General features: G+C 52.5%; 1 protein-coding gene across 4 annotated transcripts in view; it reads left to right on the forward strand.

Annotated features, from left to right (window-relative positions):
- The first annotated feature begins 441 nt into the window (after positions 1 to 441).
- sema4gb (sema domain, immunoglobulin domain (Ig), transmembrane domain (TM) and short cytoplasmic domain, (semaphorin) 4Gb) overlaps positions 442 to 24,457 on the forward strand; it is a 31,024-nt gene continuing 7,008 nt past the window's right edge. For 2 of the 4 annotated variants that reach the window (XM_072703270.1, XM_072703269.1), the window contains exons 1-11: positions 443 to 873; positions 6,767 to 6,976; positions 16,227 to 16,381; positions 16,525 to 16,587; positions 16,981 to 17,079; positions 17,187 to 17,280; positions 17,601 to 17,714; positions 19,297 to 19,451; positions 20,944 to 21,125; positions 23,347 to 23,485; positions 24,035 to 24,257. In XM_072703270.1, coding sequence (XP_072559371.1) covers positions 6,859 to 6,976; positions 16,227 to 16,381; positions 16,525 to 16,587; positions 16,981 to 17,079; positions 17,187 to 17,280; positions 17,601 to 17,714; positions 19,297 to 19,451; positions 20,944 to 21,125; positions 23,347 to 23,485; positions 24,035 to 24,257 — 1,342 coding nt within the window. In that variant the 5' untranslated portion in view covers positions 443 to 873; positions 6,767 to 6,858. Of the gene's footprint in view, positions 874 to 5,691; positions 5,906 to 6,766; positions 6,977 to 16,226; positions 16,382 to 16,524; positions 16,588 to 16,980; positions 17,080 to 17,186; positions 17,281 to 17,600; positions 17,715 to 19,296; positions 19,452 to 20,943; positions 21,126 to 23,346; positions 23,486 to 24,034; positions 24,258 to 24,457 lie in introns of all 4 variants that reach the window. The other 2 variants (XM_072703271.1, XM_072703272.1) reach the window with 2 other exon arrangements.

Raw genomic sequence — 24,457 nt, forward strand, 5'->3', positions numbered from 1 at the left:
CGCTGGTTTGAAATGATTAGTCTGATCTGACTCACACACGTCTAAACGTTGATACAAAGCTGGCTAACCCGCCTTAGCAAGTATATTGATGAAATAAAACAAGACACGTGCCCAACTTTCCAATGCCTCTGTTTTCTCTAGCTAAATTCTCATTTCGATGTGTGTAATGTACCAATAACTTTATTCCGGGTTTTTTCATGATTACACCCAATTTTCCTGATAGATAAATGCCTTCATTATCAGGTATATTTATTCAAAGCACGTCAGTTCCCGGGTAGTATTCAGGAAGCACAATGTGCAGGTCTCACATGATAATTACGATAAAAAAAATATATAGGCCTACGGAATTTGGACTTGAAAAACCAAAGGATCAAAGACGTGGTGGGAGTCTGAGTGTTGCAACCTTCTGCTTAAATATTTACTAGAATGACGTTTAAGACCGGGAGAGAGCTAACACGTCGTGTCATTTACTGTAGTTTGTAGACTACTTCTGTAATCGCTACCACGACTCAAAAGCACTTGTGATGTACAAACTGTGCACTATCTGTCAAAGTAACATTAACTTCCATATTAAATTCTTTAAACAAATCATAATGCATGAGACAACTGATGGTAATTAATTAGCTCCATTACGAAAGCGGTTGCGCATATTACACCAATCTAATCCTGTTGGGTTGAAAAATGTCCTGTTGACAGTGCAGTGACGAAGAGGCGTGTCGGCACTTGGGACCAAAGTCAAAGACAGAGACTCGGAGAGCGAAGCCCAGTCCGGCCAGCCGCGCGGCTAAACAGCGACGAGCGCGCTGGGGATCCGCAAAACAGATGCATACTACATAAACTCCTTCGCTTTTTATAAGTCTTCACCACAATCAGGTAAGTCACTGTGCGTTGTGCTTTTGGTAATCTTTTTTTTTTGTGTGTCGTTGCTGTGGACTGTTTTTATTGCGTGCAATTGGAGACAGTCGCACTGATCGAAATATAAAGACGACTCTGTTAACATTCCGTTAGGGTATTTCATTATTAGTGTATTCATCAATACGTGTCTTTGTCCGGCATTTTTAGCTGTATGTGTCCTTAAAGCACAAATATGTGCTTGTCAGTCTTTTCTTCCGTAGCTGAAATGAAAGATAGGCTTTATTTGGGTCTTTGGGTGTAATAGTTGTGTTAAAATCCTACCTGCCGGCACGTAGGTGTCATTGTGCTGAATCGATGCTTTAATTTTAAAGCCATTAACATGTGCAGATCGAATGATTCGCATGCACTGCGACATAAATGCGCTTGTGATTTACTGGCTTGATCGATATCCTTTCTATGGCTGTGAATTAGTCTGTTTCTGTAGCGTCACACTGAGACCGTCCGCAATGCTGCAAGGCTTTCCAGCGCCACTAATGTCCCCGTTGTGGCAATGGCTTATTTAAAAGACCTTCGCCTCTGTATCATATGAAGTGTATTTGTCAGTAAGCCGCTGGACACAAGTTTATTTGATAGGCTGTTTGAACTGTTTTGGCTTAATAACACACCGGGCAGCATGCCGGTAAAAAAACGGTGAATAATAATACTCAGTTTTGTGGACGAGGAAGGGCAGATTTACACCATTACTCCCCAATTTCGTCCCCTAGCTTCAAAGAAATGGTACTGAAAGGGAGTCAAAACGTCTGGCCCTTGTTTTTCCGTACATGTTTTTGTGTTACTGCAACAATAAAACGACGCGCCGGTAAGATAAACCCGTAAAATGGGACTGGCGAAGTGTGTAAGGGGACTGGCGCGGCTCACGGGAAGCTTCCCATAAAATCTCTCATTAAGGCAGCTGCTTAGGAAACGAACAGATGGATTTAAAATGCGCCGTTCTGGGCACGAAACCTACCGCAGAGGCGGAACATTGTTGATTGTTCAATACAACCCGGGAATATTTCAAATTGGACATTATCGTTAATAAACGTGTGCAAAGAAGCCCTGAACTTTTCAGGTGTAGCAGAGATACGCATCGACTTGATCAGTGCCCGGATTTTGCGTGTTTCCCGAGCGGTATGGTGTCCGCCACGTGTCCCCCGGTCACCCCGCACCATGCGGGCGAACAGATGAAGGGCCGTGAAGCACAGCGGGGTCGTTAGAGCTCACAGCCGGCGCAGACGCGCCGCGGTGCCGATCCCGGTGTGTCCCCGGCCGGTCCGGCCTCCTGAGTTCTTACGGGAGAGCCCCTATGTCACGCCAGTGATCTCTAACAGTCGTCAGAGTCACAGATGGCAGCCTGGCGCACAGACGGCGCCCCCTCTTCGCCCTGTCTGGCGACAGACTGACTTTGCTTCTCTGGAGGGTTTGAGGATTACACCGTTCGGATCTCTTGCCCCCGATCTGGGATGCCAGGGTGCCCTTCAGACCCCAGGGGGTGAATCTGGGTGTGAGGGGCTTTATATATTTAGGACCACCTGTAGTCCACCGCACCTGCTGGGACAGGCCGTCTCCACGAGCGACCGCTCCTGTCGCTCCTGCACTGCTGATTTTTCACTGGCTTCACGCTCCCTCATTCCCATTACAGCAGACCAAGGTGGTGCATTGGCCTCTCATAATTCAGCGCGGTCCACACAGCCTGCTTCTGTCCGACGTGAACAGAAAAGCGAATTAAACGGCTCCCTTTACAAAGGACCAGCGCAGTGAGGAAGCAGACTTCGCTCCTGGACGTACCCCATGTGTGCCCGGCCCGGCGCCGCGTCCTATCCGTGATTAAAATGCCCGTCTCTCGCGCACAGCCGGCCTCGTGATGCCTGTGCCCGCCCCATTGTCTATTTGTAGTTTAATAAGTGAATTTAATGGAGAGCAGAGATTGAAAGTGAATTGAAACACCCCTTTGTGTTCCTTGGATGGATGGATGGTTTATTTTTTACTTTTTGTTTTCAATGGCCCATTTAAGACCCATATAATAGCATTTATCTTGGGCTGGGGGGGGCTATTCAGTCCATGAATTGGACCGGCTCTGCTTTCCACGCGCTTTGGCCGGGAGACGCTCGTTCCCCCATAAATTCACACTCCTGCTGCAAAATCACTCGCTCGCCGTCGGACAGAGAAAGACAGCGAGGCATGTTCAGCCACGAACGTGCACTTTGACCCCGAGGAGTGACTCCTTCCCAGCGCCTGAGCCCCTGATCGGCTACACCAAGATGCTCTGGACACTTTCTATGTTTTACGATTAATCAGAATCTTTCACACAGGCTGTTCTCACCTGCCATAAGTAATCCGCTCCACAAACCCTCACATGAGTCAAATTTTACTCCCAAACCAGTCAGATTAACTTCATGTACCATTCAAGATACCCCTTAGCAAAGAGGACATGAGCCAAAATATACTAGTAATACAACTGAAGAACACATATTAGATGAAGGAAAAGATGAAGTGTCCCTTTACCCAGCTACTTACAGCCATCATTCTGCATTTGCGGTAATAGAAACTAATAGAATAGGCCCTGACTGAGGTAACAGGACACTTCATGCAGGCCCCCCCCCCCCCCCCGGGGATATACCCCAGCCTTGCCCATCTGTCAAAATGTTACTTTATTCTTGCTTTTGGCCAATCTGAACGTCGCCCCCCCCCTCACGGAGGCCAGGGACCGATGCCTGCGGGTCCTTGGTGCCCCGCCCGCTCCAGACCCTGTATCTCGCTTTGGGGGCCATAACAGCCCTGCCCCCCCACCAGCATAGCCCATCGTGACGTCATCATTGTTTGGATAATAAACGGGTCAAATTTGCATCTTCCGTTCTGCTCAAATCTTCCCTTTTCTGCTCTACGCCGTTCCTCACGATGTATTTGTCTGTGAACTTATGAACGTTCTGGAGGCACCTGATGGGAAACAGTTCAGAAACGACGAAGCTAACTGGGCTGTACCCCATATCTCCTTCCTCGCATGACCCACTGGCAGAGGCTGAAACACACCATCCTACTGCCTGACCTGAGAGACCCTCTCAGCCTGTCCACACACCTGCAGCTTGCGGCCTGAGCTGTGTATCCACACAGCGATTCCTCATACATCATCAGTTACTACTGCCAGTCTTTTTTTAGTTCATATTGTCTGTCAATGTGATCTCTGAGGAAACCAGGAAGTGTAAGAAAGGAGGAAAAATATTTTAAAAATGAGTGTCATGTGTCAGTACTGGGCTTCTGAATGCAGAGAAGTACTTCCTGTTAGCGATCACATGCTTCACAGCGGAGAACGGTGGCTCTCTCTGCATCCGACTCCTCGTGTCCGGCGTCCACACACATATCACCCCCGTCGCCCCCGGAACTGGTGTGTCAGAGAGGTGGGGGCGGGTTCCTTGACAGAACCAGAGTCCCAAGGTGGGGGCCATATCAATCCACATCAGGCTATGGTTTCTCATTTCCTGATCACTCAGGTAGATGGGAAAATCCACCCTACCAGCTAGGGAATCTCCACTCTGCGGCTGAGTTTCGAGATCATAAAGCCTTTATCCCTCCATTAAAATTCTAATGGCTTATCTTGGTGTAGGAGTTGTGAGGGGGACTGGACCCCATCTCAGGCAGCACAGGGTCCACCCCAGATGGCATGCCACTCCATCACTGGGAACATAAACTCACACTCTGCCGGCAATGTAGAGACATCAATTATGCGGGCTGAATGTGAGAGTACCGTCTGTGAGAGTACTGTGCGTGAGAATACTGTGTGTGAGAGTACTGCTTGTGAGAGATTCGCATGTTTTTGTTTCAACCAACCAGTTGAGAATAAAGAGTCACAGTCAGAGAGTATTCAACTTGTTGGTTGAAACAAAATCCCAGTCTGGACTTTTACTCTCTGGACCTGAATTACCCAACTCTGGTGAGAGTATTGTGTGAGAGAGAATCTCGTGTGAGAGTACTGTGTATGAGAGTACCATGTGTGAAAGTACTGTGTGAGAGAGAATCTCGTGTGAGAGTACCATGTGTGAGAGTACCGTGTGTGAGAGTACTGTGTGTGAGAGTACTGCTTGTGAGAGAATCCTGTGTGAGAGAATCCTGTGTGAGAGTACTGCGTGTGAGAGTACCGTGTGTGAGAGAATCCTGTGTGAGAGTACTGCGTGTGAGAGTACTGCGTGTGAGAGTACTGCGTGTGAGAGTACCCACAGGAAACCCCTGTGCATGGGGGAACATAGCTACATGAACATATCCTGGAATGCTGAGCACTGTCCCTGTTACTGTATGGTATCGTGAGGGAACTTATTAATTAATGGGTAAAATTTGGCTTGTGAAGCCCTGCACTGAGGCCTGTTCTGTATGTGTGTGTGTGTGTGTGTGTGTGTGTGAGCTGCGGGCCCAGCATGTACTACAGTCCTGCTGTTATACCCAAGCTGTCGCCATGGCAACGGGATTAAATGCGAAGACGTGCTGGAGGTTTGCGGGCTGCGTGGTCCTCCGGTGCGGGGCTGCCGAGGCTAAAGACAAGCGGAGAACATCTCCTCCCAGGGACGGGAACTAACTGAGGGAGGGCGGAGAGAGAGGGGAGGCAGAGAGCGAGAGAGAGAGAGAGAGAGAGAGAGACTTACTGTTTACATTGGAGTGAGAGAAAGAGGGAAGAAAGGGGAGACAGAGAGAGGCTTACTGTCTGTGAGAAAGAGAGAGACGGGGAAAGAATCATTATAGCTTAGAAAGAGGCGCGTATAGATAGATAAAGGCTGTTGAGAGACACTCTGTTCACGTGTTATTTTGTAGAACAGAGGGAAGGAGAGACAGAGAGAGAAGGAGAGACAGAGTGAAAGATTCTCAGGCACCGGGTCCACTGCCTCTCTGGGCTTATGCAGACCGGGCGAGGAAGGTCAGCGGGACGCAACCTGATCAGCACCCGGGAGCTGGAGGGACGTGGCACTGGCGCATGCACTGGGTCTTAGCAGGGCATGCATGGTGCTGCCTTTTTATTTCCAGGCAGGTAGGTCCACTGGGGGGTATCATGGTGCTGGGGGGGGTCTGTCTGGCCCGGGGCTGTGTTAATCCTGGTAATTAGCGTGTTGTTTCTCGCCTGGGAATGCAGCGGGGCGGACTGTGAGGAATCTCTCCATGCTTGTTGTCGTTGTCGCTACTCGACCATCTGTGTGTTGGCTTCATGTCAGGCTCATTAGCACCGAGGGGCATCCTTACACACCCACAAGGCCGTCCACACAAACAGGGACTCCACATGAGCACCTTCAGCTGGTCATCTTAATCCGTCACCTTTAAGTCCAGGCTAGAGTGCCCCCTACAGGTTGATGATGGACATTTCTCATGAACGAAGGGGCCCTCTGTTCATGACGGGGGATCAATTCCGCTCCGGAGTGACGGTGACACTCTGCTACTCTTCCCTTGGCCCCCTTCCTGTGCTGTGGAGTGTGGCTGTGCATTCACCTGTGTGACCTTGCGTTTGTGTGTGTGTGTGTGTGTGTGTGTGTGTGTGTGTGTGTGTGGGGGGGGGGTCCTCCCTGGACCCACAAACGCAGAGCATTAACTTGCTACAGAAGAACATCGAAGGAAATTAATGGTTTGAATATTGTAACCTTGTTAACTTTGTTATAAAAATAAAGTAACCCGGGTTAATCGATCATCCGCAAACGGCCTGTTTGTAATTGTATTTGTAATTGTAATTACTATAGTGGGTTGCAGAGCACTAGTTGCATCATGGGTTTGGCTTGTTTCCCAGCATGCCTTGCTGTCCATAGAGAGTGTCGGACAATCCTGCGCGTCTGCGACTCCGGAGAGCAATGAGAAATGCGTCTAACTGCGGCCTCCTGCCTGCGGCTGTCTCTCCCCACTCCAGACCGAGTTGGCATGGAGGAGACACGCTAACACTGCACCCCCCCACCCCCTCCAGCTGAGGCCCGTGAAGAGAGCGAGCAGGTGTGTGTGAAGATGTGGCTGCATCTCGCCCTCCTCTGGATGTTCTTCTACGCCCCCCGGCTCTGGGGGCTGCCCTTCAAGTCCGACCTGGAGCTGGACGTCACCCCCAGGATCACCGTGCCCTTCAGCGGTAGGATCACCCCCCCACGTCTGTGTCCTGCGTCTGTCTCCCACCCCCCCACCATCCGCTGGCCCGCCCGAGTTCCTCCTCGTTCGGAGTCGTTCTGTTTTGCGGGGGTTTCTGCTTTCTAGAATCTTTCTAGAATCTTCCAAGACTCCTTGTCGGACTGTCAGACTGCATAAGTCACCCCTATGCAGCCCTGTCCTACTTAACCAAGTGCAAACATACTGCCGAATGCTTTTAGCGCTCGTCCTCGTTGTCGAAGCCGGCAGGCCACTGGCAGATAAAAACATAGTGGGGGTCCATACTGCATCGGGGAGTTGGGGGGCGGGGCCTGTCCCTTCCTCTCAGATGTGTTCTGTGCGATGATGTCACACGGTGTCGGCATGGTAACGGCTCCCACTAGGGGGGGCCGGGGGAGGAATGTAAACCTTTAGGAGGTCTGGTAAATGTTTAGCCAGCTCTAGCTGCGCCTGCAGCCAGGCAGGCGTGGCTGCCGTGGAAACGGGGCCCGGATCGCGTCCAACTCGGAGCTGGGACTCGCAGGGGGGGCTGGATCTGCCTTCCTTATCGTGGCCATCAGAGTTCCTGCTCAGACCTGCATGCGTGGAGCTGACCCCCCCGGAATGACAGAGAGTGAGTCACCCCTCTGTCTGCATGGGCACAGGGCCAACACACCTCATCTCACGGCAATGCAGGCCCCTCCCACTGCCCCAGGGAAGCTCCGCCCACCCACGTTCGAGATGAGCACAGTAACATGCGTATTTAAGGCCATGTGTTTTTATTTAATATGCCATGTAGTGCAGGGAGGTGCAGTGAAGGTGTTTCTGCACGTGTGTGAGCTTGTGTGTCCTTGTCTGCGAGTCCCAGGGAGGTTTCAGTGTGGCCGTCCTCTGCCAGAATCCCTCTGTTCTATTGACACAAATCCCAGCACACCTCATCCTCTTCCATATTTTTTTTTTATATTTAAATGAATTTCATTGATTTAGCAGATACTTTTATCCAAAACGATATACATTATTTGAGAAAGCGGGGGGGGGGGGGGGGGGGTTAAGGCCCTTGCAGTGACATCACTCTGCTGACCCTGGGATTTGAACCAGTGACCTACCGATCACCAGCACAGCATCCCAAGCTCTCCACATGGTGCTGCTGCCTCGCCGTGTTTTTCCTGCAGGTTGTCCTGTCCGGTCCCGCATTATATTGAGGGGAGGGGGTGTCTTCTTGTCTTGCTGTGTTCGTACAGTAAAGCCCCCCATCATCACTGGTAGCTGCCGCTCTCCTCCGGCCCACAACGGCCTGTTGTGTTACCCGCGCCGCTCTCACTCTCCCCTTTGCCCCCCTCCCCATCTCTCCCTGGGTTTTGTGGAAAACGCACGGCGACCCCACCCGCGCATCTAAGTCACCCTGTGCCTTCTGTCTGCACTGGGCCCTGGAGACAGCCTGTGGGGGGGTGGGGGTCTGGAGACAGCCTGTTGGGGGGGGTGGCCTAACATTGGGTCAGATGGGTCTTGATAGGTTCCTGCCCCGATGGGCATCAGTAGCGGAAACTCAGGCAGGAGGGACAGGGCAGACGGAGCCCTGTGGGGGGTGTTTTTCCATTGCTCACATCTTTTCTCAGAGCGCCCCCCCACCGTGAAAGCTCCTTGCAGTGCAATGTTTGATGTTTTCAGCTGACCATGTGACCTAGTCATGTGACCTGAGCTCCTTATCTGAACCAGTGCTGGATTCCCCCAGAAAACGACCTTTAAGGAGCAGCTGTATGAATGCGGTTTGATTGACTTGCTGACTGAAATGTCTCTCATACCTGTTGACGTCTCCCCACAATGCGGGGGCCAGTAGACCCAGTTCAGCTGGAATCTCACATAGCTGGTTCACCCACACCTTGATTCACCTGCCCGGGGAACAGGATTGGCAGGAGGTGTATGTGCTGTCACTGTGTGTGTATATGTGTGTGTGTGTGTGTATGTGTGTATGTGTGTGTGTCTATGTGTCTGTGTGTGTGTGTGTGTGTATGTGTGTGTGTGTGTATGTGTGTATGTGTGTGTGTCTGTGTGTGTCTGTGTGTGTGTGTGTATGTGTGTGTGTCTGTGTGTGTGTGTGTATGTGTGTATGTGTGTGTGTCTGTGTGTGTATGTGTGTGTGTGTGTATGTGTGTATGTGTGTGTGTCTGTGTGTGTCTGTGTGTGTGTGTGTATGTGTGTGTGTCTGTGTGTATGTGTGTAAGTGTGTGTGTGTGTGTGTGTATGTGTGTGTGTGTGTATGTGTGTATGTGTGTGTGTCTGTGTGTGTCTGTGTGTGTATGTGTGTGTGTCTGTGTGTGTGTGTGTATGTGTGTGTGTGTGTATGTGTGTGTGTCTGTGTGTGTCTGTGTGTGTGTGTGTATGTGTGTGTGTCTGTGTGTGTGTCTGTGTGTGTGTGTGTATGTGTGTGTGTCTGTGTGTGTGTATGTGTGTGTGTGTGTGTGTGTGTGTGTGTGTATGTGTGTGTGTGTGTGTGTGAGTGTGGGTGGGTCTGCCTGCTCAGTGCAGGTACAGGCTGTCATTAGGGTTCGGCTGGGGAATGACAAGACCTGCAGATCCCCCCCCATCCCCGGATATGGGGAGCGGGGGGGCATCCTTCCTGAGTCCCAAACCTTGATGGTGGCTAATAAACCTTCTCCGCTAGGAGGTCATTTCAGGTCCTGTGGGCCATGCCCCCCCACCCCCCAGTGATGGCTCACCTTTAACAGGGGGGGCTGGTGAGAGCTGGCTGAGACAACTGGTGCCCCAGGCACTGAGACGTGGCCCAATGCATGTGCTGTCTTGTCGACGATTGGATCAGACCAATCATGTTGTAGAATGACCCTCATTGGGGGTGGGGGCGGAGAACAAAGCTCATGAAGCAGTGTCTGCATGTGCGAACGCAGCCAGGTCTCCAGGAAGCGACTGCGCTGTAAATCGGGGGGGGGGGGGGGGGGGGCTCAACAAGACAAACATGACGCAAGGAGAAGCTGACTGGTCAGGGTAAACAGCATCTGGGGGGTGGACTGTATGCACTGAGGGGGTCAGGTGTAAGGAGAGGCATGGACACCCAGGGTTGCGTGGGAGGTCAGGTGAACACATATCTGTCTTTTATACTGCCCCCCCGTACCCAAATAAAGGCACATGGTTCTGTCTGCCAAGCCTGAAGGCCTCAGATATGTTTTGCATGTGAGCACCAACCCAGTCAAGGGTGATTGTGCATCTGGGGGTAGCAGGGGGTCACCCTGGGGGGGGGGCAGCCTGGGCGGGGCCGGGGCCGGGGGGAGGGGAGCGGCCTGGGTGGGGCTGTATCATGTCTTTAGTAGCTGGTTCTGGTTCAGCTCGATCATCCAGTATCCTAGCAGGTCACGCTGTGATCTTCAGGAGGGTGACTGGTGTCGTTGACTATGAAGGCCTTCCCATAATGAAGACTGGTCCGCACAGGGTTGGGGGAGGGGGGGCACGCCCAGGCCTGTGGAGAAGAAGCAGGCCTTCAGGTACTTAGGAAGCAGGTTTGCAGTGAAAAGCTTAAGTATCATTACCTGGAAGAGTTTCTGTGAGGTGTGTGCGTGTGCAGGTCAGGGCCCCTGCGGGGGCGTGGCAGACTGGGAGGGGCGGCTCTTCGCGTGACTCTGGGTGGAAATGTGACGCTGAGGAGCCTCACAAAGCCGCCTGCGGGACCTCCTCACCCGCGGTGACGGTTTCCTTGGTGCCATCCGCTTACAGTGCATCCTTTCTCTTTCTGGAACTGGACCAGCATTTTCGGGCCCAGCCTGTGACTCCCAGGCTACGTGCGACTGGGGCGTCGGAAGGGGGGGGGGCGGGGTCTTGCTGCTTGTCTGCAGAAGAATGAACCGTGGACGCGAGCGCCATCATGGCGCCCCCACTGGGGAGGCTCTGGCTGAGCGTTGCCCTGGGGGCTTTGGGGGGGGCGTGTCAGTCAGGCTGTCTTAACTACATGTTGTCTGTGTAGCCCTCTGTATTTTCTTACATAACCTTGGTTCCCACAAAATACTCTTTTTATGAGGAGGGGGCTGGGTGAGGGGGAGGGGTAGTGATCAGGTGACCCAACCTTTAGCCCTCCTAAATTCCCCTTCCTGAGCTGCCCTGCGGTCCCCTTGCTGTACCCTGTACGCTCTCCACAGGGGCCTATAGGAGGACATGGCCTCACAGGCACCCGCCCCAGCCGCAAGCTGATTGGCTCTCAGGAAGCCCCATCCTGGTTCAAAACATATTATTGGCTAATGATAAGGTTTGGTGCCTCTGTATGAATTATGGCCTCTCCTATGCCCCCCCCCCCCCCCCCCCCCACCTTAAAAATTGCTAGATTCAACCTTGGTTCTTCCTCATAGAAACATGAGTGTTTAAAGACCGAAAGCACAAAACACAATAATAATCAGACCAAATCACGCACAAGCGTTACCTGATCCCGCGATGGTCACACGTGCAGCACAATGTGGATGGGGTGAGCAGGTTTGTGGACACACATGGATGTGGGCAATTTCACACACAGACAGACACACGTTTAAGTTCATATCTTTGTGGGGACTCTATTCATTTCTAGGAGCAAAACTCTAATCCCAACATGACGACCTTAACCCCTACCCAGCCCTAAATAAATAGCAAAATTGCACATTGTGGGGAAATTTGGTACATAACATACACACACACACACACACACACACACACACATACACACCCCCGTGTGAGTGGGTCTCCCAGCTATCCCCCGCGGGCGTGGTGGCTCATAGGACCCCACGGGTGGGACAGTGCCACGCTGCATGCGCCCAAACCCAGGAAACAGAGCACGCATTGTGATTGCTTCCTATGATCTGGGCTTACCCACCACCTGGCTAAACCTGTTATCCGTGATACGGAAGCCATATCACATTTCCAGGGGATTTAAAAAATAGGACTAACTGTTCCGTGTGTTTGCTTGGCGAATCCGCCCCTGTTCAGGTGCCCTTACCATGGGAATTTTGTAAATAAGGGTAACACTTATCAAGCACACAATACACGGCCAAATTATAGCAAATTATTTGTACTGCTACAGGATCCCTGGTTATGGTGTTCTGATTGGCCGCACACCAAGAACACTGACCGGCCAATCATATAATGTCTGAATATGTGCTCAAGCATTCATTGGTTAAACCAGTGGCTGGTCCTTCTGCCTTTATCTAGTTGTTGCACTTCTGTGCTGTATAAAATGTGGCAGCAAATCACTGGTGCATTGAAACATAAGTTCTCAGGAGCAATGTATAGATGGGAAAGTGTGGGGGAGAGTCGGCATGGCAACGTGCAACTCAATGGACCCCCCCCAGGCAGAGCGACACCCCCACCCTCGTCATACTCTGGGCCCACGGGGAGTGGCAGCATGGGGGACACACTCCGGCTGGATTGGCCCTCGACGCGATCGTACAATGGCAGCTTTTGTGGAGCTGTGTGAGAGAGAGTGTCAACACACGCCCCGCTCTCCGGGCCAGAACTGACACGAAATCACAGACAGTCCCATCTTCTGTCCCTGTCAGCTGATTGGATAACTTCTGTGATGTCATGGAACAAGTAACACTTTGACGGGAGAGGGTTGTGTCCCCACGAGACAATAGCTAATACTGACCAATACCACAGCACCTGAAAGGGAATCCTTACCGCCGGAGTCAGAATGGGTAAACGCAGCCCAAGGGAGGAGAATGTGATCGGGGTTATTTGGGAGGTACAAAAGCTGAGATAGAGGAGGTGCACAGGATGAATGGAGGACAGGCGGCTGTTCCCCGCTTGGAGGACGTGCTTCAGTTCGGTTGCCATATGTTCGGCTGGTGAAGATCAAGCCCTGACCAGCAGGTGGCGACACGGTTAAGAACACACGTTTGTATGTGAAACTGCCGAGGGTCTGAATGGAGAGACCTGTCATGGCCCTCAGCGGGGATCATAACCGATAATCACTCCAGTGATGAGCGGAATGAAAGGGTATTATAATCTGGATGAAACTGTCCCCTGAGCAGTAAAGTGATAATCAGATCTGATGTGACAGAAACACAGATCTGTCTTTTATACTGCCCCCCCGTACCCAAATAAAGGCACAGATTTCAGGCTCCTCATTCAAATCCGCGTTGGGGAGTGTCATCTGCCTCATCTGGAGGCCTGTGCAGTGCTCTGGGCCCGGTCCAGACCCGAATGTGCAGTACTCTGGGCCCGGTCCAGACCCGAATGTGCAGTGCTCTGGGCCCGGTCCAGACCCGAATGCCCAGAACGGCTGTTCCACTTTGATCTCCTGATTGTGGAGAAGGAGAATATGGGGGGGGGGGCGAAAGCAACCACACAGACGGTGGCCTGCCAGCTGGTGAAATGCTTGTAGATCCTCTTCCAGGTTGGAGGGTCTCAGGAACTGCAGGGTGGAAATGAACTTCTGCTCTGACTTGCCTCTACAGGTCGGACTGAAGCTGCTGTTCCAGATGGTTCTGAGGGTAGCTGCATGGTGGACAGGCTCTTTTTGGCGGGTTAGTGGGGGGGGGGGGGGGTACTGTTTCTGAATTATCAAAACTCCACCCCCAACAGCCACTTTAGTTTTCTACTAGAACTTTCTGCAGGCCATTGTATCCCCTGCCCTGTCAACTGACGCAATAATGAACCAGCAAGTTCTCAGCTCATTTGACGTTTTTCTTTTGAGATTTACTGAACTACTGACTGGCTGCAGGACTCTTTACTGGCTCTTAAATAAAAACCAGTATACAGTGTCAGGCCAGCTGCAGAGCACTGGAATCTGTCTGTCTACACACCGCAACATTGTGTCCTTGAATGGAATCCCCTCTTTGCAAAGCACTAGTGTTTCCGTTAAACAGCAGAATTTACCTCGTGCGTGTGAGTAAGAGGCAGGGAAGGTTTTTGTTCGTTAGTAGAGATGGGGGGGGGTCCATTTCTAAGCTCAGCTCTATGAGCCATTGGATGTTAGACCTTGTCGCGAACTGTTGTCAGTCTGCCAGAGGTCAGGGAGATATTCTGGCCAGCCGAGAGGAGCGGGTACGTGTGTGTGAGTGTGTGTGAGTGTGTGTGTGATTCTTCAGGCTGGCCCGGCGCCATTTCATGTTCACCTGAGCAGCTCTGTGGGGTCCTGGCTTGGGTTCCGGGGGCCTGGAGCCCTTGGAGCAGAGACTCAGACCAACCCCCATCCATTTGGGTTTGGGGGAACCCTGACAGTCTGTCAGAGGTTTTAATGTCATGCCATATTCAGCTAGAAGCCTGGAAACTTCTACTGAGTCAAGTGCCGTGGTCAAGGCGGTAGTAAGAAGGTATCTCTATCAAGACAACTAGTTATCCTGGTTACAGGTACAGCAGCAGGCTGTCTCTGCTGAGACAGTTACAGTAATGACCCTGTTCAAGGGGACAGTATGAGGGTATCCTCTAGGATCAGTACAGCAGTGAGATCAGTACAGCAGTGGGATCAGTGCAGCAGTGGGGTCAGTGCAGCAGTGAGATCAGTGCAGCAGTGGGGTTAGTGCAGCAGTGAGATCAGTGCAGCAGTGGGGTCAGTGCAGCAGTGGGGTTAGTGCAGCAGTGAGATCAGTGCAGCAGTGAGATCAGTGCAGCAGTGAGATCAGTGCAGCAGTGGGATCAGTGCAGCAGTGAGATCAGTGCAGCAGTGGGGTCAGTGCAGCAGTGAGATCAGTACAGCAGTGGGGTTAGTGCAGCAGTGGGGTTAGTGCAGCAGTGAGATCAGTGCAGCAGTGGGGTCAGTGCAGCAGTGGGGTCAGTGCAGCAGTGGGGTTAGTGCAGCAGTGAGATCAGTGCAGCAGTGAGATCAGTGCAGCAGTGGGATCAGTGCAGCAGTGAGATCAGTGCAGCAGTGGGGTCAGTGCAGCAGTGAGATCAGTACAGCAGTGGGGTTAGTGCAGCAGTGGGGTTAGTGCAGCAGTGAGATCAGTGCAGCAGTGGGGTCAGTGCAGCAGTGGGGTCAGTGCAGCAGTGAGATCAGTACAGCAGTGGGGTCAGTGCAGCAGTGAGATCAGTGCAGCAGTGGGGTCAGTGCAGCAGTGAGATCAGTGCAGCAGTGGGGTCAGTGCAGCAGTGAGATCAGTGCAGCAGTGGGGTCAGTGCAGCAGTGAGATCAGTACAGCAGTGGGGTCAGTGCAGCAGTGGGGTCAGTGCGGACAGCTGTAGAGTATCTCATCTATAAGCAGCAGAGCTTTTGGTTGGCAGGCCTGTCTGGCTTTTGTATGGGGGCCGAGGTGTACAGGAGAGACAGGGAGGTGGGGAGGTGAGTCAGCAGGGAGCATGGAGCAGGGGTGTCCCCCCCCAGCAAGCTAGCGAGCTGCTGCCCAGGTACTGCAGCTTGATGGGGGGGGGGGACTCCCAGTCTGTAAGGGGGGAAGGCAGGTCCACAGCAAGGCCAACAGGGAGAGCAGGAGGGATAGAGAAGGAGGGATTGAGGAGGAGGAATTGAGGAGGAGAAAGAGCAAGGAGGAAAAGGTGACAGTGGAGGTGACCGAGAAGTGTAAGAGGAAGGGGATGATGAGAAAGAGGGGAGGAAGAGAGTGGGAGAGGTAGCAGCCCCAGATAGAGGGCAGCTGTGGTTGGCGCCCCCCCCTGGCGGGCAGGGGTAATGTAGCACAGCAATCCCACAGAGCTCACATGTACCAGCATGGCCCAGAAAGGAGCAGCCCACATAGTCAGACCTCGAAAAGGAAAGTGGGGCATCCCATAATGCACCTGTCCTGTGGCAGAGACATGGGGGGCGGGGTGCTGGGTAGAGCTCAGAGGCCTTATAGACGGTGGGATACTCACAGGGGTGTTAGGGTTAGTGTATACTAACTGGACGGGGTCAGGGGTCAGCGCTGGGGTGCAGACAAGGGGGCTGGGGGTGGAAACGGGGGGCAGGAGGCAGAGGAGGTCACAATTTACGGGGGCTGCATCCGGATTTGGAGTTCGGGGGGCACAGACTGGGGTGCGGGGTCACTTCATATGTGTCTGATCACTGGTCATATTAGAACACACCCCACACCCTGAGGCCTGTCCCCTCCAGCTGTGATTTTGGCCCCCACCCCCCCAGTTTGGTAACTCATCATCACTGGTTCCTACCTCCATCCCCTATCACACGGCTTTGTGTTCCATCCCTTCGAGAACAAGTCAGGCAATGTTAATATTGTTTTGGTTATCCATCCATCCATCCATCCATCCATCCATCCATCCATCCACACACACACCACAAACTCCCAAGCGCCTGGACTCTGGCCGGAGTCTCTGACTGTGGCCCTTTGCTGCTCCAGGGCTGCTGGGATGCCGGCGCTTTGGTTCCAGTTGGGCGCGTAACTACAGCACGCTGCTGCTGGAGGACAGCGAGGCCGTGCTCTACGTGGGCGCGCGCGAGGTGCTCTACGCCCTGGACGCCCGCAACATCTCTGCTCCCGGCGGCAACCAGTCTGTGAGTCCGGGTCCGAGGTGCCCTGTGCAGGGTGCCTGCCTCTTTTACGCTGGAGGCTTTACTGGGAAAATGAGAGGGTGGGGCAAGAGGGTCACCCCCCCTCTGTAAGCAGGACCCTGATGTGGCTGGTTTGTTTGTTTCAGATCCGCTGGGAGGCTTCAGCTGGACAGAAGCAGCAGTGTGTGAACAAAGGGCGAGACAATCAGGTGTGTGTGTGTGTGTGTGTGTGTGTGTGTGTCCTGTGTGTGTGTGTGTGTGTGTGTGTGTGCTGTGTGTGTGTCTGTCTGTCTCTGTGTGTGTCTGTGTGTGTGTATGTGTGTGTGTCTGTCTGTCTGTGTGTGTGTGTGTGCTGTCTGTGTGTGTGTGTCCTGTGTGTGAGTGTGTGTGTGTGTGTGTGTGTGCTGTCTGTGTGTGTGTGTGTGTGTATGTGTGTGTGAGCTCCCCAGCTGCCAGGCCGCACAGGTTCTCCCCTCCAAACTCGCTTCCTGCTCCCCAGGTCTTGCTTACAGGCCTTTCAGACGGACTGCAGGCTGGTTTCGGGGAGCGTGCGGCCGCCCCCCTCCCCTGCCTGAAGCTCTTCTTCTCTGTGCTCCCCTCAGACCGAGTGCTTCAACCACATCCGGTTCCTGCAGAGGTTCAACGAGACCCACCTGTACGCCTGTGGCACCAATGCCTTCCGGCCACTCTGCGTCTACATCGTAAGACCCCCCCCAACTGGCCTGTCACAGACATACTTGGGTGGGAGGTGGTGGGTGAGGGTCTCCAAGCCTCCTCCTCACAAGCCCTTTGTCCGCCGCTCCTGCAGGACTCCGAACGGTTCACCTTCACTTCGCGCTTCGAGGAAGGTCGCGAGAAGTGTCCTTACGACCCAGCTAAAGGACACACCGGCCTCTTCGTGGGTAAGGGGGCGGAGCCTCCGTTGTCACAGCAAGTCTGTCAACCGGCATGGTTATCGGACCGCAGAGTCTCTTGTTATGTGAAGATGCTTCCTCTAGGGGGCGGTGCAGGTGGTTCTCAGGTGACTGGGATAGAGTTGGGAGCTGACACGTCTCATTTTTGTGTGTGTGAGTGTGTGTGTGTGTGTGTGTGTGTGTGTGTTCATGTGTGTGTGTGTGTGTGTGTGTGTTCATGTGTGTGTGTGCCTGTGACTGACCTCTTTCATATCAGCATCAGAGCCGGATGGACTGACTGATACATACACCCCCTCACGCCCTGCCAGATGGCGAGATGTACACGGCCACGCAGTATGATTTCCGCAGCTCCCCCGACATCCGTCGAAACTTTCCCAACCCTGTGGTGAAGACTGAAGAAGGTCCCATCCGCTGGCTGCTCGGTGAGGCCTGCTGGGGGGCAGGGGGGGTTGTCTTGGGCTGACTTGGACACTCCAGTGACCCTTACAGGGGGGTGTACCATGAAACAGGATTTCTTGCTTATTGGATTTGAGGTAGTCTGAGCTAAATGTAAGGGAACGCAGATAAAGGCCTTGTGGAACACCCCCCCACTGCTGGTGTCAATGTGCATGTATTGGGGGATAAAGGGGTGACATGAGCACGATTTGTCCCAGAACCTCAGCAGGTGGTCGAATGGAGCCATTCACACCAGCCCGATGGATCTCGGCCCGGCCCAGCGCCGGACACCAGGCCCGCATCCTGCATCAATATTTATAAACTGCTTTGCAAATATTTGCTCACAATATAAACTCGTGCGAGAGGCAGCCCAAGTCACGGTTGCATATTTGTACGTGACGTGCAAAAGGTGGTCCTGTGGGCAGCCATGTTTGTATCCATGCTGCTTAGAGGGGCAAGCTGGGCCACGTATGTCACGTGTGAGTGCATCTTTCTCTCCATGTGTCACATGTGAGTGCATCTTTCTCTCCATGTGTCACGTGTGAGTGCATCTTTCTCTCCATGTGTCACATGTGAGTGCATCTTTCACTCTGTGTGTCACGTGTGAGTGCATCTGTCTCTCCATGTGTCACGTGTGAGTGCATCTTTCTCTCCATGTGTCACGTGTGAGTGCATCTTTCTCTCCATGTGTCACATGTGAGTTCATCTTTCACTCTGTATGTCACGTGTGAATGCATCTGTCTCTCCATGTGTCACGTGTGAGTGCATCTTTCTCTCCATGTGTCACGTGTGAGTGCATCTTTCTCTCCATGTGTCACGTGTGAGGGCATCTTTCACTCCGTTATGTCATGTGTGAGGGCATCTTTCACTCCATGTGTCACGTGTGAGGGCATCTTTCACTCCATGTGTCTCGTGTGAATGCATATTTTTCTCCATGTGTCACATGTGAGTGCATTTTTTACTCCATGTGTCACGTGTGAGTGCATCTTTCACTCTGTATGTCTCGTGTGAGTGCATCTTTCAGGGCACACAAAAAGTGAATTCTGCCCAAATCTTCAGATGGACCCAGCAGTTGTTGCTGAGGTGCAATGATAGTTCTTCACATACACAAACTTTTTATCAAGAAACAAACACAATCCTGCCTAGTACAGTTTAAGTTTTTACGATATTAAATTGTTTTCATGAGGTGACCAGTGGTGTCAAAACCTAGAGTCATGGGGTCATAGAGGCTGCTGTCAGTGGTTTCTCTAGTTTCATTTGTTTTGCTGGTTTCACTGGTTTATCTGGATTCACTGGTTTTGCCGGTTTCATTGTTTTCACTGATTTTGTTGGTTTCACTAGTGGTCTTGTGTACTCACTTTGTATGCCGCTGTTTTTTAAAGAAAACTTTTTTGTGGAATGGCGGTTTACTGTGACGTTTGGTGCCTGAAGTTGGATTCAAACCTGCGTCAGGTGATCTGCCCTGATGAGCATCCAGTAGTGCAAATGTGTAAAATACCCTGTGCTGGATGGGGGCTGTTTGCCTGTGACTTGAATCCCAGGCTGAGGGGGCGATATGTGTGGTTCCAGAGGCCGACTTTGTGGGATCCGCCATGCTGCGGGAGAGCATCAACAGCTCCATTGGGGATGATGACAAGATCTACTTTTTCTTCACGGAGAGGAGTCAGGAGCAGACGGCCTACTACAGTCAGACCAGAGTGGCCAGGGTGGCTCGCGTGTGTAAGGTGCGTCAGCCGTAACGTTAAACAGACATCGACAGATACCAGCACCCACGTCACCGCTTACCGTCACCATGACAATGTCCAAATCCACCTTCATCTCCACCACTGGTGGCTTTGATAAAGTTGATGATGCAGTGACTGTTCCTTCCTCTATAGAAGCTTGGTTCTAATGTGATTAATGCTCCCTCCATGGATCTAATGAGACGGAACACTCACTCTGAGAGTGCATGGTTCTGATGAGATTGACGCTTCCTTGCAGACAGCATGGTTCTAATGAGATTAATACTCCCTTGCAGAAAGCATGGTTCTAATGAGACGGAACACTGACTCTGAGAGTACATGGTTCTGATAAGATTGACGCTCCCTTGCAGAAATCATGGTTCTAATGAGACTAATACTCCCTCGCAGAAATCATGGTTGTGATGAGATTGATGCTCCCTCTCAGATAGAAGCATTCCTACCAGGTGAATGTTTGCTCTCAGAACGCATGGTTCACGCTGTCTCATTATTGCACACAGCCCTTGCAGATACTCCAGTCAGCTCCTACCAAAGGTTAGTTTCTGGTCCCCAGTCAGGACTGCTTTTAAATCCACGGCCGATGCTGCACTGACTGGTAACCAGGCCAGCGAATACATCAGGCCTCAGAGTGGAGGGACGATGCTGAGCTGCGGCGGTGTAGGTCCGCCGGTGTCCCCCGCCGGCTAAATGGCCGTCACATGACTCATGGCGTGGGGGCAGGGAACAGTCAAAGTGGCGGTCAGAGAACACGGGAGCAAGGAGCATGTGCAGGTCGGGCTCAGCAAATCCCAAAAAATGCAGGGAGAGAGAGCCCCCATCCAGGTGATACTCCTGGCCGCTCCGGCCCCTCTGGCCCTGAGCTTTTGGATCCAATCCTCTGATGGCTGAAGAGTAATTAGAGGGATAATTAATATGGTAACGAAGACTCAGCATGAGCCATAATGTTTAAAACACGTGATGCAGTAGCAACACAGACAAGGCTGAGGTCTGCCTAACGGCACGTGTGTGTGTGTGTGTGTGTGTGTGTGTGTGTGCGTGTGTGTGGGAATCTCGTTTGTCGCCTCGGTGCGGGCATGCTGCCGCTCGCCTCTGCACCCGTGCGTGTCTGTGTTCTTTCCCTCGGGAGCTCAGAGCTCTTGCCCAATCTCGGGGCAGGCTGGTCTGAACTCGCTCCGTGTTTGATGGTGAGCCCAGATACGGCAGGAGGGACAGGGCACATCTGGGAAGTTCATTCCGAGGTTTCAGCCCCGCAACGTTTGGATGGATCCCTCCGGCATATGATGTCATTTACTGCAGCCCACATCACTCTGCATGTGACCTTTGACCCTTGTCTCTGATCCATTTCCTTAATTAATAGAGCAGCGACTGGCCACCAGAGTTTGATTTAGTTACCCCCCCCCCCCATCATAAAGCTCAAGAGAGTGTGACTGTGGTGCCCCCCCCTTACCGACCGCCGCTCCTCCATCTGCTCCTCCAGGGGGACTGGGGGGGCCAGCGCACCCTGCAGAAGAAGTGGACCTCCTTCCTGAAGGCTCGGCTGCTGTGCTCCATCCCCGACTACGAGTTCCACCTCAATGTGCTGCGTGACGTCTTCGTCATGGAGGCCCCAGGACAGGCCTCCCAGGACAGCATCTTCTACGGCATCTTCGGCCTGGAGTGGTGAGGCTGGAGCGGGATTTGGGGAAAGGGCGGGTCATGAGGGGAAGGAGGAGAAAGCCATTGGTAGAGCCAGCCCTGGGGGCGGGATTTGGGGAAAGGGCGGGTCATGAGGGGAAGGAGGAGAAAGCCATTGGTAGAGCCAGCCCTGGGGGCGGGATTTGGGGAAAGGGCGGGTCATGAGGGGAAGGAGGAGAAAGCCATTGGTAGAGCCAGCCCTGGGGGCGGGATTTGGGCCTCGGCTCTGTAATCATTTTTAATGCGTCTTTTAATTTAACTTCTATCAAATTAAGCCAGTCGACCGAGAACTGGGACGTTTGCTGAGCTGCAGTGTTTATTAAAACTGACATTATTCAAACAAATGTAGGTTAAACAGAACAGCTTCAAATAATAATAACAAAAAAGGAAATACCAACGAGGAATAAGGGGAACTTTACAGTCTATGTTAAGAAAAGGGTCTTACAGTCATTTTAAAAATAATATAATGATAAACTGTGAAGGATGCAGAGATCTGGGTGAGCCTGGGACTGCAGGAAGGGTTGTGGGTGGAGCTGGGCTCTGGGGGCGTGTCATTCAGTAGGGGGTGGGGTCAGGGCAGTGCCCTAATGAGACCTGGCTTGGGGTGTTTGGGAAAATCTGAGCTGATTACTGGGTGGATGTGTGTCAGAGAAGTGGGCCAGGGATCGAGGCTGAATAAAACCGTGTTTCATCTCCTGAGGCTGGTGAGGACATCGAGAACCCTCCAGGTCCCCTCCAGGTCCCCTCCCCCGGCACTGGGCTCTAAAGAGCCAGCAAAGCATCCATGTTTAAAGCCCACCCTCCAGGTGCCGTGCCGGCGCTCCGCAGATCGACCCTCGGGGTTCTAGTGTGTGGGCTGCAGGGACGGCTGCTTGGTGAATCTTTTGGGGATGGGTCTGGATTATGTTGTGTTTCGGTCTGGACGCAGACCATAGTCCACCAATTTGAGTACCTCTGATCTATATAATGCACAATACTACCCAGGTGTGATAAACACAGTGGAACTCGAATGCATCTAAATCTCATCCCTCATTTTGGGTTTACATGATTATATGGGGAGAGTATAAAACTTTGAGAAGGCTCTGTTTGACCAGAATGGATTCATTGGTAGTTGCCTATTAGCCTCCAGCCACTAGGGGTGCTGCCTCCCATATCAGTCACCTTTTGCAAGTCATCTCTCCATCTCTTGTGAATGTTATGCAACAGTGGAGCACTGGTCTGAATTGGAGAGACAGTTGCAGAAGATTAAAAATCATCAAGGGCGAAGCATCCCCTGCTCTGCTCTTAGTCTTTTGTCTTCTTCTATCTTTTTCCAGCTTCTCCCTCCTCTCCAAGCACCTCCCCCCCACATATTTTTGTCCAGCTGACCGGACACCCTTGGGCTCTGTATCGGCCGCCCTGACTCCCTTTGGCTCTGTATCGGTCGCCCTGACTCCCTTTGGCTCTGTATCGGCTGCCCTGACTCCCTTTGGCTCTGTATCGGTCGCCCTGACTCCCTTTGGCTCTGTATCGGTCGCCCTGACTCCCTTTGGCTCTGTATCGGCTGCCCTGACTCCTTTTGGCTCTGTATTGGTTGCTCTGACTCCCTTTGGATCTGTATCAGCCACCCTGACTCTCTTTGGCTCTGTTTCGGCTACTCTGACTCCCTTTAACTCTATATCGGCTGCCCTGACTCCCTTTAACTCTGTATCGGCTGCCCTGACTCCCTTTGTCTCTGTAATGGCTGCCCTGACTCCCTTTGACTCTATAACGGCTGCCCAGACTCCTTTTGGCTGTATCAGCTGTCATGACTTCCTTTGGCTCCGTATCGGCTGCTCTGACTCCCTTTGGTTCTGTATCAAGTCACAGTGAGTTTGCCAGCGACGTGTCCCACGCCAGTTAGTCGTTTGACAGACCGGATGTTCCAGTTTACAGACAGAAACGGCCAAATGGGTCCTGAAGCAGTCTCAGCCTGTCATCGCGATGAACAAACTGATCCAGGATCAGTTCTTTCAGCGCTGACGGCCCGGCCCGTTTCCCTGTCATTCTCCACATGCAATTGTCCAGCCCGTAAGCTGCACCCAAACTGCCAGGAGCCTGAGTCACTTATGGTCTTTACAATCTCTCTCAATGGAAATTCACACCCCGAGCAGAGCAGAAGCCCCCAGTCTATGGCTGTAGAATCGTTAACCTTGCTCCTCACCTGCGGAAAAACGCTCTTCCACAGGAAAAATGTGAAAACGTCTGCAGTGTGCCGCTATTCCATCAAGGAAGTGCAGAACGCCTTCGACGGGCCCTACATGGAGAACGAGGACTCCAAGTGGACGGAATACAGAGGGAATGTTCCGGAACCACGACCCGGCTCGGTGAGCTCCCATACGCCACCATACTGCATGCTGGGAGCTGCCAGTACCCCACATACAAATTCCACAAGCTGTTTTAAAAGACGCTTAGTATCAAAAAAGATACTTTAAAAAGTCAGCGTCTGACCCCTCAACCTCGAGACCCTAACAGTCAGTCAGGTTTACAGGAAGCTGTCAGGCTTAGCCAGGATTAAGGCGACATTCATTAAGCACGAGACAGCCAGCCCATCCTGACAGCCCCTTCCAGAAACATCAACGCGGAAGCCACATTTCCGTGCCAGTTTAAGCAGTGAGTGACGTCACTGTGTAGGGAGAGGTGAGAACCCAGCTGGAATCCCCAGTGTCATTCTGTAGAAGGCAGGTGAATGTGTAACTGGAGGAACTGGCTGTAGGGCTGTCGAGCTCCATGGCTGGTGAAGGCAGCGCCGCCGTTTCTGTTACTTACATGGTCACACATGACACACAGCATGCAAAAGGCATGACTGTACAATGACCCTCGCAGTTGCAGCCACAAGTCATGCTGTTTATTTGATTGCCCCCCCTGCCCCCCAGTGCATCACGGACGCATTCAGGGCGAAGGGCATCAACTCCTCGCGCGACCTTCCGGACGACGTGCTTAACTTCGTACGCAGACACCCGCTGGTGTCCCAGCACATCCGCCCCATGGAAAATCGCCCCCTGCTGGTCAAGAGGAGGGTCAGCTACACCCAGATTGCTGTGCTCAGGGTGGCCGCGCTGGACGGTCAACAGTACGATCTGCTTTTCATCGGGACAGGTGGGTCGGTGGTGACCTCTGACCTCCAAGTATGACTCACGTGGCCACATTCTTTGCAGGATTGTGAGAAATACCTTCATCCTGGTTATTCATCGATGGTTCTCTGTCGTACCTGTTCTGCTGATGACTTTATGGGGCCCGTTAGGCCCAGGCAGACTTACGTTCCCGGAATGTTATGAGAATGTTGTCTGAGTGATAAG

This window comes from Paramormyrops kingsleyae, chromosome 20 (genome assembly GCF_048594095.1).
Source record: "Paramormyrops kingsleyae isolate MSU_618 chromosome 20, PKINGS_0.4, whole genome shotgun sequence".
Taxonomy (NCBI): Eukaryota; Metazoa; Chordata; class Actinopteri; order Osteoglossiformes; family Mormyridae; genus Paramormyrops; species Paramormyrops kingsleyae.